This window comes from Anolis sagrei, chromosome 2, assembly GCF_037176765.1.
Source record: "Anolis sagrei isolate rAnoSag1 chromosome 2, rAnoSag1.mat, whole genome shotgun sequence".
Lineage (NCBI taxonomy): Eukaryota > Metazoa > Chordata > Lepidosauria > Squamata > Dactyloidae > Anolis > Anolis sagrei.
The window spans coordinates 297414663-297432051 of NC_090022.1; the positions used below are offsets into that span (position 1 = coordinate 297414663).

The following is a 17389-nucleotide window of genomic DNA, read 5'->3' on the forward strand; positions in this document are numbered from 1 at the left end:
GTATTTATAAGAGTAGGTTTTATTGATATAGGATTCACAGTGACTTTTGATGGAAGTCATGGGTGGTGGGTTCACGGGCGAGAGAAAGGAAGAAAATAAAGATTTGTCTGAATGGGTTGTTGTAGGTTTTTTCGGGCTATATGGCCATGGTCTAGAGGAATTCTCTCCTGACGTTTCGCCTCCATCTATGGCAAGCATCCTCAGAGGTAGTGAGATCTGTTGGAACTAGGAAAAAGGGTTTATATATCTGTGGAATGACCAGGGTGGGACAAAGGACTCTTGTCTGCTGGAATTAGGTGTGAATGTTTCAACTGACCACCTTGATTAGCATATAATGGCTTGACAGTGCCTGGAGCAACTTAGCCCCATTCTGCCACACAGCAAAGGACAAGAGGGATCCTCTCACTTCTGCAGGAGTCTACCGTGTACCATGCAGCTGTGGACAAGTCTACATTGGGACCACCAAACGCAGAAATGCCCAAACACAAATCAAGGAACGTGAAAAGCACTGCAGACTACTTCAACCAGAGACATCAGCCATAGCAGAGCGCCTGATGAACCAACCTGGACACAGCATATTATTTGAGAACACAGAAATGCTGGACCACTCTCACAACCACCATGTCAGACTACACAGAGAAGCCATTGAAATCCACAAGAAGCATGTGGACAATTTCAACAGAAAGGAGGAAACCATGAAAATGAACAAAATCTGGCTACCAGTATTAAAAAAACTCTAAAATTACAACAGCACAACAACAGAGAGGAAACAAACAAGGACATCTAATCAACTCGCAACAAAAGTTTGCTCCAGGCACTGTCAGGCCATTATATACTAATCAAGGTGGTCAGTTGAAACATTCACACCTAGCTCCAGCAGACAGGAGTCCTTTGTCCCACCCTGGTCATTCCACAGATATATAACCCCCCTTTTCCTCGTTTCCAACAGACCTCACTACCTCTGAGGATGCTTGCCATAGATGCAGGCGAAACGTTAGTAGAGAATGCCTCTAGACCATGGCCATATAGCCCGAAAAAACCTACAACAACCCATTGATTCCGGCCATGAAAGCCTTTGACAATACATTTGTCTGAATGTTGCAATGTACCTGTTTTGCTAACTGATGTAATGTTTGCTGTTGCTTGTCACTTGAGTACAATAAAATTTAAAAATTGAACACAAAATGAAGACCAAGGTGTCCACCTTGGGTGGTCCGTGGGCATCTGGGTGATCAGGCACAAGCCAGGCCCCATCTCCAGTGCTCCATAATGAAGTTTCAAAATGCCGGTTAACTGCATTATATGGCAGTGTAGACTCATATAATCTGGTTCAATAATTGCATTCTGAAACTGAATTATATGGCAGTATAAATGGAGCCTCAGGCACACTTGATCCATTCAAATCATAGAATGGACGAATCATGGATTCATAGATGTGAAGAGACCTGGAAGGCCATTCAACTTAACCCCATTCTGCCACACAGGAATACACAATCCAAGCATTCTTAACTGATGGCCATCTAGCCTCTGTTTAAAAGCCTCCAGAGAAGGAAACTCAACCAGACTGCTTACTATCAGGAGGTTCTTCCTCATTTTTAGGTGGTTCTCTTTTCCTGGAGTTTGAATCCATCACTCCATTGGGTCAGAGCAGCAGAATACTAGCTTCCCCCTTCCTCAACATGACATCCTTTCAAACATGTCTATCATGTCCCCTCTGGTCAATGTCCAATGGAAGTTGACTGTTGAAAGTCACATTGGAGGACCTAGTGACAGCAACTCTTTTGTTCTCCTCTCCTTCTAGGACTTCTATCAACAGACGGTCAGCGCTTGCCACAACATGTTGACCGGCTTGCTGTCGGAGGCCCCAAATCTGGAGTCGCTGCAGGATATTTTGATAGTAAGGCAGCAGTTGAAATAAGGGGTGGCCATAGACAAATCCATCCTAGTAGTTCTTTATGAAGCTCAAGGACAAAGTTTGGAAAATTAACTTTGTTGAGATGCGGATGTTTCATTGTGCATTTGATTGACGATTCCTAATAGATGGTTCCTAAGTATGATCTGAACTCAAGTTTATTTATTTATTTATTTACTTTACTTTACTTGTATACCGCAGTTTCTCAGCCCAACAGGCGACTCAACACGGTTTACAACAAGGATAAAAAACAATCAACGATATACAATTTAAGACCATAAAAGCATAATATACAATATTGACACAACCATAGACAACACAATACATCTCATAACTGGAGTCGTGATCCAATCCGTCCTCCAAATTTCCATTCCTGTAATCATCACATTCATTGCACTGTTTAACCGAATGCCCGTTCAAACATCCAAGTTTTTAATCTTCTTCGGAACACCATTAGCGAGGGGGCTGATCTTACCTCCATAGGAAGGGCGTTCCACAGCTGGGGGGCCACCACAGAAAAGGCCCTGTCTCTCGTCCCCACCAGCCGCACCTGTGAAGCAAGCGGGATAGAGAGCAGGGCCTCCCCAGAAGATCTTAGGGTCCTGGTGGGCTGATAGGCCGAGATACGTTCGGATATTTGATTACTATACTTTTAAGTTAAGCTGAAATGATCGTGTTATATCACTCTATTCCTATGGTACTATTCGTCCTATCCACCTTATTGACCAGCCTATCCTTTAACTCGTTTTGCATATTGGCCCCCCCCCCCCCCAAAATGAGACTGGAAGGATCTATGTTGTTGCTTATGCTGCTTGTTTTATTGTTTATGATGATGTTATTCTTATGTTGTTTTTAATATTTTACTGTTTTGTTTTTAATTGTATATTTCCTTGGGCATGGCCCCATGTAAACCACCCCGTGTCCCTTCGGGGAGATGGAGGCAGGGTAGAAAAATAAAGTTCTTCTTCTTCTTATAGCACTCAACACAACTAGCGTTTGGGGGATTCTGGGAGAAATACTCTAGAAAAGTAACTTTTACGAGCTTTGTTAAAATGGGTCTTATTGGGCAACCTTCCAATTATACCTTGGCCAAGATGAGATCAAACTCAACTATAACTCGGTGCATTTTGCACCGTAATCACTTTATTTATTTATTTCGAAGTTTTCTATACCGATCTTCTCACCTCCAAGAGGGACTCAGATCCGGTTCACAACATGTGTTTGTATACAAAAAATTACAAACCACACAATGCATCATCATTACACGTTAAAAACATAGTACAAAAACATCATCATCATCACAATTATACAAGCCAAGTCGTCATAACATTCATGGTCATAATTCACAGTTCATCATTCTCCTTCCATGTGGACCAGAATTATTAACTCAGTTATCAAAGGCCGCGTTCCATAGCCAAGTCTTTTAGTTCTAATCTCCAGTGGGAGGGAGTTCCAAAGCCGAGGAGCCACCATCGAGAAGGCCCTGTCTCTCGTCCCCACCAACCACGATTGTGACTGTGGTGGGACCAAGAGCAGGCCCCCCCTGGAAGATCTTAAAGACCTAGATGGCTCTTTCAGTTCTGTCCAAACATTTGTTTGTTTGTTTGTTTGTTTGTTTTAGGGGGTGGGTTTTTTGTTTGTTTTTGTTTGTTTGTTTTGGTTTTTTTGCAATGAGGGAAATTAAGCATTGATGTGTTACACGCCTAACGTGAGCACATATGTGAAAAGGGCTGAGAGGGATTAGGGAAAGCCTTCATGATTTGTTAACTGCTAAAGGAATCCTCTTTCTCCCTCCGCTGACGTCAACAACTGTCTTTGGACGTTCCCTTCCCAGAAACTGGTATTCAGAAGCAGACAGACTTTGACCCACAATAGCCTTTCCCAAACCTGGCCCTCCAGATGTATGGGACTCACTGTAATCCTATGATCCTACCATCATCATATGGGAGTGTTTATCCAACCCACCTTTCAGTGGAAAACTGGTACATCGTGTGCTCATTTATCTGAAGCACTCTTAGGATTCCAGTGTTAAATCCTCCTTCGAAGCAATTTGCAAAAGCTGCTTTGTGGATCATATATGTCGAAGGCTTTTATGGCCGGAATCACTGGGTTGTTGTAAGCTTTTCGGGCTGTATGGCCATGTTCTAGAACATGACCATATAGCCCGAAAAAAACCTACAACAACTCCATACACACACACACACACACATATATATACACACACGAGGGAGAAAATGTGGAGGCCATGACAGACTTTGTATTTCTAGGCGCAAAGATGACTGCAGATGCAGACTGCTGCCAGGAAATCAGAAGATGCTTCCTTCTTGGGAGGAGAGCAATGTCCAGTCTCGATAAAATAGTGAAGAGTAGAGACATCAGACTGGCAACCAAGATCCATTGCCTAGTCAAAGCCATGGTATTCCCTGTAGTAACCTACGGATGTGAGAGCTGGACCTTAGGGAAGGCTGAGCGAAGGAAGATCGATGCTTTTGAACTGTGGTGTTGGAGGAAAGTGCTGAGAGTGCCTTGGACTGCGAGAAGATCCAACCAGTCCATCCTCCAGGAAATAAAGTGCTGGCTTTGGCCTATAAAGCCCTAAACGGTTCTGGCCCAAGTTACCTATCCGATAGCATCTCCACCTACGAACCCACTAGGACTTTGAGATCTTCCGGGGAGGCCCTGCTCTCGATCCCGCCTGCAACACAGGCGCGGCTGGTGGGGACGAGAGAAAGGGCCTTCTCGGTGGTGGCCCCTTGCCTGTGGAACGCCCTTCCCACGGACATCAGATTGGCCCCCTCATTGATGGTATTCCGGAGGAAAGTGAAAACCTGGTTATTTGAACAGGCGTTTGAATAAGCAGTGCAATGAATTTCAGGAAATTGAACTACGACTGACGAGTTTGGATCATGATTCTAGTTATGAGATGCCACTGAATGTTTATTACTGTTAAATTGTTTAATTTGTTTCTGTGTTTTAAGTACCTTGTTGATGCCGCATTGATTTTTTTGCCTTGATTGTTCGCCTTGTTTTTGCTTGTTGTAAACCGCTATGAGTCGCCTTAGGGCTGAGAATGGCAGTATACAAATGAAGTAAATAAATAAATAAATAATAAATAAAGCCCGACTACTCACTGGAGGGAAGGAGAGTAGAGACAAAGTGGAAGTCCTTTGGCCACATCATGAGGAGACAGCAAAGCCTAGAGAAGGGAATGATGCTGGGGAAAGGGGAAGGCAAAAGGAAGAGGGGCCGACCAAGGGCAAGATGGATGGACGGCATCCTTGAAGTGACTGGATTGACCTTGAAGGAGCTGTGGGTGGTGACGGCCGACAGGGAGCTCTGGCGTGGGCTGGTCCGTGAGGTCACGAAGAGTCGGAGACGACTGAACGAATGAACAACAACAAATACACACACACGTACATACATACACATACACCGTCTTCCCTCCTTATCTGCAGATTCTGCACTCACAGATTCCAGGATTTGGTCTGCTTTCTTTTGCTTGTCCTGTGCAATCTTGCAAAAAGTGAATTGCCCAGTTTGGTCAGTGGCATAGCAACTCCACACTGGTTTTTATTCCAGACTTCAAAATAATTTTCCAAAGGACTCAGCCCATTGTGTGAGGCTCCAACTGCACTGCCATATAATGCATTAAATGTTTAGTTAGTGTAGACCAGGTATGGGCAAACTTGGGGCCCTCCAGGTGTTTTGAACGCCAACTCCCACAATTCCTAACAGCCTCAGGCCCCTTCCTTTTTCCCCTCAGCCGCTTAAGCGGCTGAGGGGAAAAAGGAAAGGGCCTGAGGCTGTTAGGAATTGTGGGAGTTGGTGTCCAAAACACCTGGAGGGCCCCAAGTTTGCCCATACCTGTTGCAGACTCGTATAATACAATTCAGTGTAGTTAAACTGCATTATATATCAGTGCAGATGGGGCTTCAAAACCTTGGATCGGTTCGTGCAAAGGCTAGGATGCAAACTGGAAGAGAGTTGTGTATTTTTCCCATTTGACTTTAACATATGTCCTCTCCAATGGTTTGCTTAGTGGCAAACTCTAGCTAAACCATTCTTCCTGTGCTCCTTCCCCCCTCGAAGCACACCAACAACTGGATGGACTCGCAAAAGAGCTACGAGCGGGAAAGAGCCGTGCGGAGCACCAGCCACCTGCTGAAGTTCGTCTCTGAGCACCTGGACTTCGATGTGAGTATGAGCCACAAGGACCTAGAAAACACAGGTCCAAACACCTTGCAATAAGCATGGCTTCTCTTCATCCTGAAGACTGGGGAGTAGTGGGGTTCTTGTCCACAGCGAGGTTCTGTCCTTGGCCTTTCGGGGCTATTCCACATCTTTCTCCAGACGTTCCCAGATAGTTAGGTAATCCTAACTCTTTAGCTCTCACTCCCAATACTGGAATGCCACACGACTGTGGACTGTGTGGTGATGTTTGGGCTGTGGAGGGATGGGTGTGTTGTTTTTGTGGTGTGTGCTGGGAAAAGCGTTTAATTTCATTGCAGAATGTATAATGACAATAAAACTATGTATTGTCGAAGGCTTTCATGGCTGGAATCACTAGGTTCTTGTGGGTTTTTTCGGGCTATAGGGCCATGTTCTAGAGGCATTTCTCGTGACATTTCGCCTGCATCTATGGCAAGCATCCTCAGAGGTAGTGAGGTCTGTTGGAAATAGGACAATGGGTTTATATATCTGTGGAATGGCTGGGGTGGGGCAAAGAGCTCTTCTCTGCTGGAGCTAGGTGTGAATGTTTCAACTGACCACCTTCATTAGCATTTGAAGGCCTGCCTGAGCCTGGGAAAATCTTTTGTTAAGATGTGCCTGGTCGTTTCCTCTCTGCTGTTTTGTAATTTTAGAGTTGTTTTTTTAATACTGGTAGCCAGATTTTGTTCATTTTCATGGTCTCCTCCTTTCTGTTGAAATTGTCCACATGCTTGTGGATTTCAATGGCTTCTCTGTGTCGTCTGACATGGTGGTTGTTGGTGTGGTCCAGCATTTCTGTGTTCTCCAATAATATGCTGTTTCCAGGCTGGTTCATCAGGTGCTCTGCTATGGCTGACTTCTCTGGTTGAATCTGGCTACCAGTATTAAAAAACTCTAAAATTACAACAGCAAAACAGCAGAGAGGAAACAACCAGGCACATCTTAACACCTCTCAACAAAAGATTTTCCCAGGCTCAGGCAGGCCTTCAAATGCTAATGAAGGTGGTCAGTTGAAACATTCACACCTAGCTCCAGCAGAGAAGAGCTCTTTGCCCCACCCCAGCCATTCCACAGATATATAAACCCATTGTCCTAATTCCAACAGACCTCACTACCTCTGAGGATGCTTGCCATAGATGCAGGCGAAACGTCAGAAGAAATGCCTCTAGAACATGGCCCTATAGCCCGAAAAAACCCACAAGAACCCAATAAAACTATATTCTATATTCTGTGAATGACTTGGATGATGGAATAGACGGGATGCTTATAGGTAAAGGTTTTTCCCTGACATCAAGTCCAGTCGTGTCCGACTCTGGAGGTTGGTGCTCATCTCTGTTTCTAAGCCAAAGAGCCACCGTTGTCCGTAGACACCTCCAAGGTCATGTGGCTGGCATGACTGCATGGAGCACCCTTACCTTCCCGCCGGAGCAGTACCTATTGATCTACTCACATTTGAATGTTTTCAAACTGCTACGTTGGCAGTAGCTGGGCCTAATAGCAGGAGCTCACCCCACTTCCCGGATTTGAACTTTTTTTTGTCGTGTCAGGAGTGACTCCTGGTGTGAGAGAATTGGCTGTCTGCAAGGACGTTGCCCAGGGGACACCTGGATGATTTTGATGTTTTTATCATCCTTGGGGGAGGCTTCTCTCATGTCCCCGCATGAGGAGCTGGAGCTGATAGAGGGAGCTCATCCACCTCTCCCCAGATTCGAACCTGTGACCTGCCTGCACAGGGGTTTGAACTGCTGACCATTTGGTCAGCAAGTTCAGAAGCTCAGCGGTTTAACCCACTGTGCCACCGTGGACTCCAAGCTTATACCATCTGCATATGAACCCAAATGAGAAGGGAGAGCTCATATGTCATGCCAGACTTATCTTAATTCCTTTCTTGATAGAGTTACAAGCTTGGAAGATGAAAGTAATGCTGTAGATGTGATATGTTGTGGTTTTAGTAAGGTGTTCGTTATATCCTCATGTAATCTAGACAACATTACTATTAGTTGGATTGGGAATTGGCCGATTTCAGGACTATTCCACACGTTTATCAATGACTCGGTTGACAGACTAGACGGCATGCAGATCACATTTGCAGATGATACCAAAAAAAAATGGGGGGGGGGGGAGCTAATGCCCCAGAATTCAAAATGATTTATTAAAAACAATACATGTTTTCCATTTTTAGACATCGCCTGAATTTTCCCTGCTCGGACACCTGGTGGCGCTGTTGGCCCTCCACATTGCTGACAGTGTCAAGGAGATTGGCCAGGTAGCAGCAGAGGCAATGTATCACCTGCACTACATCATCATGAGCAAAATGGGTGAGGGGCATGCTGGGAAATTGTGATTTTTCTTGTCAAGCGTGTAGTGTCGATTTGTGGAGTCTGCCTGCAAAGAAGGAGCGGCGCCTTGGCTCCCTGCCTCCTAAGGATCCCCGGTTAATTACTATTGCCTTTGAAATGGCTTGCCGAAGCTTGTTCGTTGCATAGAACATCTCAAAGTAGTGACAGTGTCAGTTTGCACCTGCATTGCAGAGTTTTAATGCAGTTTTCCGCCACTGTAACTACTATGGCTCAATGCCTGGGAGTTGTAGTTTGGTGAGGCACCAGCACTCTTGGGCAGAGAAGGCGAAAGACCTTGTAAATCTACAACTCCCAGGATTCCATTGAGCCATAGTAGTTACAGAGGTGTTAAAGAGTTAAAGAGGTGTCAAACTGCATTGTAGATAGATTCTTGTTTGCAGTACATGGTCTCCTAAACATAGATAGATAGATAGATAGATAGATAGATAGATAGATAGAGGCGGCCCTAGGTAATTTTCAACGGTAAGCAAACAGTATTTTGGCGCCCCCCCTCCCCAACCAATCATTGATATATATTTTCTGTTTGTCGTGGGAGTTCTGTGTGCCATATTTGGTTCAATTCCATCATTGGTGGAGTCCAGAATGCTCTTTGATTGTAGGTGAACTATACATCCCAGTAACTACACTTACCGCACTTGCTCCCTTGCTTGGCCCGCTTTGGGTCTGGAGGCGTGCCTGAAGACCCCGGCGTGTGCACCAAAAGTCACCTCTTCTCCTGACTTTCTCCTCAGCCATTGAGACCGAGAGAGAGAGAGAGAGAGAGAGAGAGAGAGAGAGAGAGAGGTGGAGATGCCCACCTTTCTTGAAGGTAGGCGCAAAAACAAAGGAGGGAGCGGAGGTGGGAGATACCTCCAGCCGGTGGGGCTCTCTCTCTCTCTCTCTCTCTCTCTTGGTCCCAATGGCTGAAGAGAAAGTCAGGAGAAGAGGCGACTTTTGGTGCGCACGCTGGGATCTTCAGACACGCCTCCGGACCAGAAGCGGACCAGGCACGGCAGCTCTGCCTCTTGGCCCACCCGCGGATTGGGGAGAGGGTGGAGCACCGGGGGATCAGGAAAGGGAGCCGGTCATGGGGAAGGGATCAAACGCGGAGAACAATTGAGCGCCGGATCTGCTCGCGCACCCGGTGGCCGGGTGGAGCAGGAACGAGAGGGGCTAGGCGAGGCTCATGGGCCTGGCCCCTTTGGGAAGAGGATCGCCCAGCAGTGAGGCAAGAAAGCCAAGGCTCCCCCCGGACTGCTAGGGCTGTTGTGAGCTGAGGGGCGCTCCTCAAGTGGCAATCGAGGGGCATTTACAGAGGCACCTCTGCACCCCTGGCAAAAAAAGTGTTCTGCGACCGCTTACTTCGCATAATGGACGAGCCGCCCCTGGATAGATAGATAGATGGGAGCCATGATAGAGTGAAGCTGTCAATCTATCCATCTTCTTTCCTTCCCTTTCAGCCCCACTTTAAATTCTCTCTTTGCCTATCCCAACCTCATCAATATTAAAATGCACAATAGAAACTGTTAGCTTAGTTTTGTTTTCTGCATGCATTTTATTAATCTGTATTTTTAAAGTCTTCTTTTTAAAATGGGTTTGAAAAATATGAGAGAGGGAAAAACGAGAAAAGGAAGTATTTAAGAGAGAAATGTGAGCAAGATGAACATATGAATTCAAATTGGATCTATTTTGTTGATATTATCTACACAATGTTAGCTCAAGTGGTGAGATCTTCCATGCGCTGAACAATTGATGGGGAAAGTGTATCTTTCCGACCTTAGATGCTATGGCCTCATGGGAATTGTACTACTATAATGTCTTTGGCCTTTTCTGTCAAAGAGAAAACTAAAAACATTATAAAAACTACACATTCCATGATAAATATGTGGGGGGAAGTCCTAGGGAGGAGGGAGCAAGCTTCATTTCTGCTGCCCTAGAGACTAGGATGCAATGGAACAATGGCTTCAAACTACAGAAAAGGACATCCCACCTGAACATCAGGTGGAATGTCCTATTGGTGAGAGTTCTTCAACAATGGAACTGTCTCTCTGCCCCAAAGTGTGGTGGAGGCTCCTTCTTTGGAGGCTTTGAAACAGAGGCTGGGTGGCCAACTGTCGGGGATGCTTTGAATGTGTATTCCTGTGTGGCAGAATGGGGTTATGTTGAATGGTCTTCCAAGTGGACGCCTGGCTCGAGAGCAGTACGTGTGAAAAAGACCTTGGAGTCCTCGTGGACAACAAGTTAAACATGAGCCAACAATGTGTTGTGGCGGCAAAAAAAGCCAATGGGATTTTGGCCTGCATCAAGAGGAGCCTAGTATCTAGATCCAGGGAAGCCCTGTTCCCCATGCTCTATTCCGCTTTGGTTAGACCACACCTGGAATATTGTGTCCAATTTTGGGCACCACAATTCAAGAGAGATATTGACAAGCTGGAATGTGTCCAGAGGAGGGCGACTCAAATGATAAAAGGTCTGGAGAATCATAAAATCATAGAATCATAGAATCAAAGAGTTGGAAGAGACCTCATGGGCCATCCAGTCCAACCCCCTGCCAAGAAGCAGGAATATTGCATTCAAATCACCCCTGACAAATGGCCATCCAGCCTCTGCTTAAAAGCTTCCAAAGAAGGAGCCTCCACCACACTCTGGGGCAGAGAGTTCCATTGCTGAACGGCTCTCACAGTCAGGAAGTTCTTCCTAATGTTCAGATGGAATCTCCCCTCTTCTAGTTTGTAGTCCTCATAAGCCCTATGAGGAGCGGCTTAAGGAGCTGGGCATGTTTAGCCTGAAGAAGAGAAGGCTGAGAGGGGATATGATAGCCATGTATAAATATGAGAGGAAGCCACAGGGAGGAGGGAGCAAGCTTGTTTTCTGCTTCCCTGGAGACTAGGACGTGGAACAATGGCTTCAAACTACAAGAGAGGAGATTCCATCTGAACATGAGGAAGAACTTCCTGACTGTGAGAGCCATTCAGCAGTGGAACTCTCTGCCCTGGAGTGTGGTGGAGGCTCCTTCTTTGAAAGCTTTTAAACAGAGGGTGGGTGGCCATCTGTCAGGGGTGATTTGAATGCAATATTCCTGCTTCTTGGCAGAATGGGGTTGGACTGGATGGCCCATGAGGTCTCTTCCAACTCTTTGATTCTATGATTCTATGATTCTTCAAAACTATGAATCCATGATTCATCCATTCTATGATTTGAATGGATCAAGTGTGTCTGAGTCCTGCTTCTTGGAAGAATGGGATTGGACTGGATGGTCCACCAGTGTCAGGAGTCAATTTCTGATGGCATGAAGATATCACAAATTCCATCCATAACATCCTGATTAAATCATCCTGGCTGACTCAATTCTCTGTGACATTTTGAAGCCAGCAGAGGGTTCTGGAAATCTTGTATTGGAACTTGTGAAACAACAAGTTCTAATAAGGAAACTGAGAAGAGGAGGAGATGGGCAGGAAAGGTGTGTAAAAGGAAGTGGTGGTGGGAAAAAGTCAGTAGTGTCTTTCTTTGCTGCAGAGATAGGCAATATATCCATTTTAAAGCAAAACGGCTTGTGAGTGGTTATTTAATATTGCTATATAGATCCTACAGTCTGACAATCAGGTCTCTTCCAACTCAATGATCCTATGATTCCACAGCACTGGGCCATGGCATATAAAGTGGTGTCAAACTGCATTCATTCTACAGAGTAAATGCAGCCTTAGCCTAGCACTCAAACAACTACATCATAGAATCATAGAATCCTAGAGTTGGAAGAGACCTCCAGGGCCATCCAGTCCAACCCCATTCTGCCAAGAAGCAGGACAAGCACATTCAAAGCACCTTCAACAGATGGCCATCCAGGGTCTGTTTAAAAGCCTCCAAAGAAGAAGCCTCCACCACACTCCGGGGCAGAGAGTTCCACTGCTGAACAGCTTTCATAGTCAGGAAGTTCTTCCTCATGTTCAGGTGGAATCTCCTTTCCTGTAGTTGTTCCACATCCTAGTCTCCAGGGCAGCAGAAAACAAGCTTGCTCCCTCCTCCCTATGACTTCCCCTCAAATATTTATACATGGCTATCATGTCTCCTCTCAGTCTTCTCTTCTGCAGGCTAAACATGCCCAGCTCTTGAAGCCACTCCTCATAGGGTTTGTTCTCCAGACCCTTGATTATTTTAATCACCCTCCTCTGGACTCATTCCAGCTTGTCAATATCTCTCTTGAATTGTGGTGCCCAGAATTGGACGTAATATTCCAGGTGTGGTCTAACCAAGGCAGAATAGAGCATGGGGAGCATGACTTCCCTGGATCATTTGCTGGCTACTGGCCAAACCAGTTATTAAAAGAAATGAAGTAGATATGTTGAAACCAAATTGGGAACTTGCATAATTTTTCATATCTGTGATATCTATAGGAAGATCTTGGTGAGCAAGCAGGTCTATTGTCAAGCCATTTAAATAAAAGCTGAAATAGTGGGTTGTTGTAGGGTTTTCAGGCTATATGGCCATGTTCTAGAAGCATTCTCTCCTGACATTTCACCTGCATCTATGGCAGGCATCCTCAGAGGTTGCAATCTCACAATCTCTGAGGATGCCTGCCATAGATGCAGGTGAAACGTCAGGAGAGAATGCTTCTAGAACATGGCCATATAGCCTGAAAAACCTACAACCACCCAGTGATTCTGGCCATGAAATCCTTCGACAAAAGCTGAAAAAGTCCTCAATATCACTCAGTGAGGAGGTCATGAATAGAAATAACCAATAACTAAATCTGTGTTTTTTATCTTCCATTTCCAACTCCAAATGCTATATTGCTCAGCCAAGGAGATTGAGAAGAGGCACAAGAATAGGAAAGGGAACGTGGTGAAATGGCTTCGAGAAGACTTCTTCATCTCTGGCCCAACCGTCTTCTACAACAATATAGCTAAAGTCGCACAGGTATGGTTCTGGATGATGGTTATAGATAATGTCTCAAATGCTGTCATTCTTGATGAAAGCAGGTTCCAGCATGCCGCACGGACAATCCCCATGAATCCCGGGCCTTCCCACTTTTTCAAGGGCATTTAAAATGTCCAAGTTTCTCTCTTTTCATTCCATATTTCCCCCTTGATCTCAGTGTCCTTCAACTGTTGCATTGTCAGGCGAGGTCAACCTATAAATGTAGTTTTCTCTCAGTTGAGTCAACAGCGAGGAGAAAATGGATGGGATGTCATTGTCCTTCCCAGGAGGCTCAGACAAAAGCAAACAGCTGTATCCTTTCCTAGCTTAAATCTACTTCCTCTTTAGTAACAGTGCTGTCACACGCTGAGCCTATAGCAATTGGCTTTTGAACAGGACATGCTCTTTGTGCCCAGCGGGAAGCCAGGGTGCCTCAGCTGAGAGGCCCTAAGGATTTTCCTATGCAAAGTCTTTAGAAGCTTGAAAGGTTTAACAAAGTCCTTTATTATTGCTTAGGTCTTCAACAAAACAATCAAATACTTCTCAGATCTTCAACAGTTCAAACAAATACTTCAAGGCTTTGAATCAACTGGTGGCTCTCTTAATCTTGTCGACAAGGGACAGGCAACTGGCTTCATGAACTGTTTCTTTTCTTTAAGAGGAAAACCCTTTTTAACCCCTCCTTGGGCAATCTACTTTCTAAACTTTGCTGGTGTGGGCTCTACTCCTGGCTCCAAACTGCTTCTTGAAACTTCGTAAGAAACAAAGCTTCTCTACAGGTGAAGCTAATTCACGTCCTGTAGCTAAGCTTTCAACTGTAAGACTGAGCTAAAATGGCTCCCTTTCCTTCCTGAACCCTGGGGAAAGGGGCGGAACTAAAAACCCAATGATGATAGGCAGGCGGCTGCAAACCAAGCGAAGCCACCTTATTGCAAAATGCATGGAACTTAGGAATACATGCAAACACACAAAGAAAGAAAAGGAAGTTGGAGCTCCTGGTACAGCCGTACCAGCACAGTAACTTCTGTCAACTTGGCCACAGGTGTCCCAGTTTTCATCTGTGAGATGTTGGAGTGTTGTAGTTAAATGTTTATATTATATTCCTGCAAAAGTCTAGAAATTTTAGTTTAAAAAACAGATCCCAAAAAACTGTGTTGGCTAGTAAACAGTGATGTGTTGCAGTACAAGATCTGGAGAACCTGTGTTGGATGTGTGGATGTCCACCTGCCCTATAAGACACAGTATATTACCCAGCAATTTCAGTTGCACCAGAGCAAATATTATGAGTGTTGTGTCAGGTGGACATGAAGGAGCCAGTTTCTCAGATGTGCCCTTCTAGAGTCACACATAAAGGGAGACTTGTGTTCCAGAAAAATGGGATAAGAGAAGAAAAAAGAGGAGGAGGAAGAGGAAAAGGAGGAAGATAAAAAGAGGAGGAAGAGGTGGTGGTGGTGGTGGAGGAGGAAGAGGTGGTGGTGGAGGAGGAGGAAGCGGTGGTGATGGAGGAGGAAGAGGTGGTGGTGGTGGAGGAGGAGGAGGAAGAGGTGGTGGTGGTGGAGGAGGAGGAAGGGGTGGTGGAGGAGGAGGAAGAGGTGGTGGTGGTGGTGGAGGAGGAAGAGGTGGTGGTGGAGGAAGAAGAGGTGGTGGTGGTGGTGGAGGAGGAAGGGGTGGTGGAGGAGGAGGAAGAGGTGGTGGTGGTGGTGGAGGAGGAAGAGGTGGTGGTGGTGGAGGAGGAGGAAGCGGTGGTGATGGAGGAGGAGGAGGAGGAGGTGGTGGTGGTGGAGGAGGAGGAGGAGGAGGAGGTGGTGGTGGTGGAGGAGGAGGAGGAGGAGGTGAAGAAGAAGAAAGCCAAGGAGGAGGAGAAAGAGATGGAGGAGATGGTGGAAGTGAAGGAGGAGGAAGAAGAGGAGAAGGAGAAAAAGAAGTAGTAGAAGAAAAAGAAGTAGGAAGAGATGAAGGAGAAAGAAAAGGAGGACAGGAAAGAGATGGTGGAGGAGAAGGAGGTGAAGGAGAAGGAAGAAAAGGATGAGGAGGTGTGCTAGTTTTGAATGAGAAAAAAGGAGGAGATGAAGGAGAAAGAAGAGGAGGAGGATGAAAAAGAAGAGGAAAAGAAAGATGTGGAGGAAGATGAGGTGAAGCAGGAGAAAGAGGTGGAGAAGAAGAGGAGTTGAAGGAGAATGAAGAGAAGGGGGTGTGTTGGTGGAGGAGGAGAATCGGGTGGTGAACGAGAAGGAGGAGGTAAGGGAGGAGGAAGAGGTGCAGAGGTGGTGATGGAGATGGTGATGGAGATGGTGAAGGAGGAGGTAAAGGAGGAGGAGGGAACATTTCAGACACACTGATTCCTTTTCTCCTCTGTTCCAGGCTTTTGGTGAACATCTCACCAGCAGCCAGATCACAGATCTTGTGCTCAAGGCAATAGATAATCTCATGCACGAAGACAAAGCTATTTCTCAAGCAGCAGGAGTGCTCCTGAGCTCCTTCCTGGAAGAATGTGGAATGGATATGGAGGATGTAAGAAACAAGGGGGAATTGGGAGGGGAGGGGTCTCCTTTATCATTGTGGCTCTTTCTCCAGACAGAAGGCAAATCTATATTAACCAGTAATTCAGGAGATGGCCACATGAACTGTCCTGAATTTGCAACAGGTGGGCTAAGACAGCATGAGCCGCTCTAGACCTTCACCTCACTGTTTATGTGGCAGCCACTGTTTCCATCTGTTCACACTCAGGTGCCAACATGACCAGGTAGAAGGAAGGAGCTGATCCTCCAACCTTCTTCCTTACCTTCTTCCAGCTTAAGTACTTTTACTGGCTTTCTGTTCAAGAGAGGTATCCAATCCTTTGTCTTGCAATAGTTTTTACTTGCATTGCAAAGTCAATTGAACTACATTGGGATTGGTTCTTCTCCTGTGCAAAACATCAAACTGGTAAACCAGGAAGACTCCTTTGTGTTGCCACCAAATAGCCTAGAAGCATTTTCCTGGTCTTCTTCAGGACTCACTCATAACATATGATGGTCAGGATTGGTTCTGCTCCTGTGCAAAACATCAAACGGGTACACCAGAAAAACTCATTCGTGTTGCCACCAAACTGCCTAGAAGCATTTTCCTGGTCTTCTTCAGGACCCACTCATAACATATGATGGTCAGACATGACCTTCCACCAGCAAAAAAACAGGATCTTGGCTTCACGGCACTCTACTTCCAAAAGTGGGCAAAAATTTTCAAGCTTCTCCATTTTTCTCCATACCACTCTCAGACTTTCATTTCTTTTCCTATTTCTACACGGCCCTCCTGATATTCACAAAATGGATTGGAAGGGATGACAAGAACCATAGTCTAACCTTCTGAAATGCAAGAACATTGTTTGTTTGTTTGTTTGTTTACGGTATTTCTATCCTGCCTTTCTCAGCCCAAAGGCAACTCAATGTGGCTTACAAATTGGCAGCAATTTGATGCCACAACAGTCAGAAAATACAATTAAAACATTTAGCACAATATTATAAAAATCCATACAAAAAACCCCATTAAAAACATATAATCACCAGTGTCTTCCGGTTAAACCAGTGGTTCTCAACCTGGGGGTCGGGACCCCTGGGGAGGTCACAAGGGGGTTTCAGAGGGGTCGCCAAAGACCATCCAAAAACATAGTATTTTCTGTTGGTCATAGGGGTTCCATGTGGAAAGTCTGGCCCAATTCTATCATTGGTGTGGATCAGAAAGATCTTTTATTGTAGGTGAACTATAAATCCCAGCAACTAAAACTCTCAAATGCCAAGGTCTATTTTTCCCAAACTCCACCAGTGTTCATTCACATTGGGCATGTTGAGTATTCATGGCAAGTTTGGTCCAGATCCATCATTGTGTGAGTCCATAGTGCTCTCTGGATGTAGGTAAACTACAACTCCAGACCTCAAGGTCAATGCCCACCAAACCCTTCCAGTATTTTGTGTTGGTCAGAGGAGTTCTGTGTGGCAAGATTGGTTAAATTCCATTGTTGGAGTTCATAATGCTCTTT

General features: G+C 45.5%; 1 protein-coding gene across 1 annotated transcript in view; it reads left to right on the forward strand.

The window, feature by feature from the left end:
* LOC137096441 (maestro heat-like repeat family member 5) overlaps positions 1 to 17389 on the forward strand; it is a 65832-nt gene that overhangs the window by 19161 nt on the left and 29282 nt on the right. The window contains exons 10-14 of the mRNA XM_067465584.1: positions 1802 to 1897; positions 6002 to 6106; positions 8304 to 8439; positions 13256 to 13374; positions 15736 to 15885. Of these exons, the coding sequence (XP_067321685.1) occupies positions 1802 to 1897; positions 6002 to 6106; positions 8304 to 8439; positions 13256 to 13374; positions 15736 to 15885 (606 nt within the window). The remainder of the gene's footprint in view (positions 1 to 1801; positions 1898 to 6001; positions 6107 to 8303; positions 8440 to 13255; positions 13375 to 15735; positions 15886 to 17389) is intronic.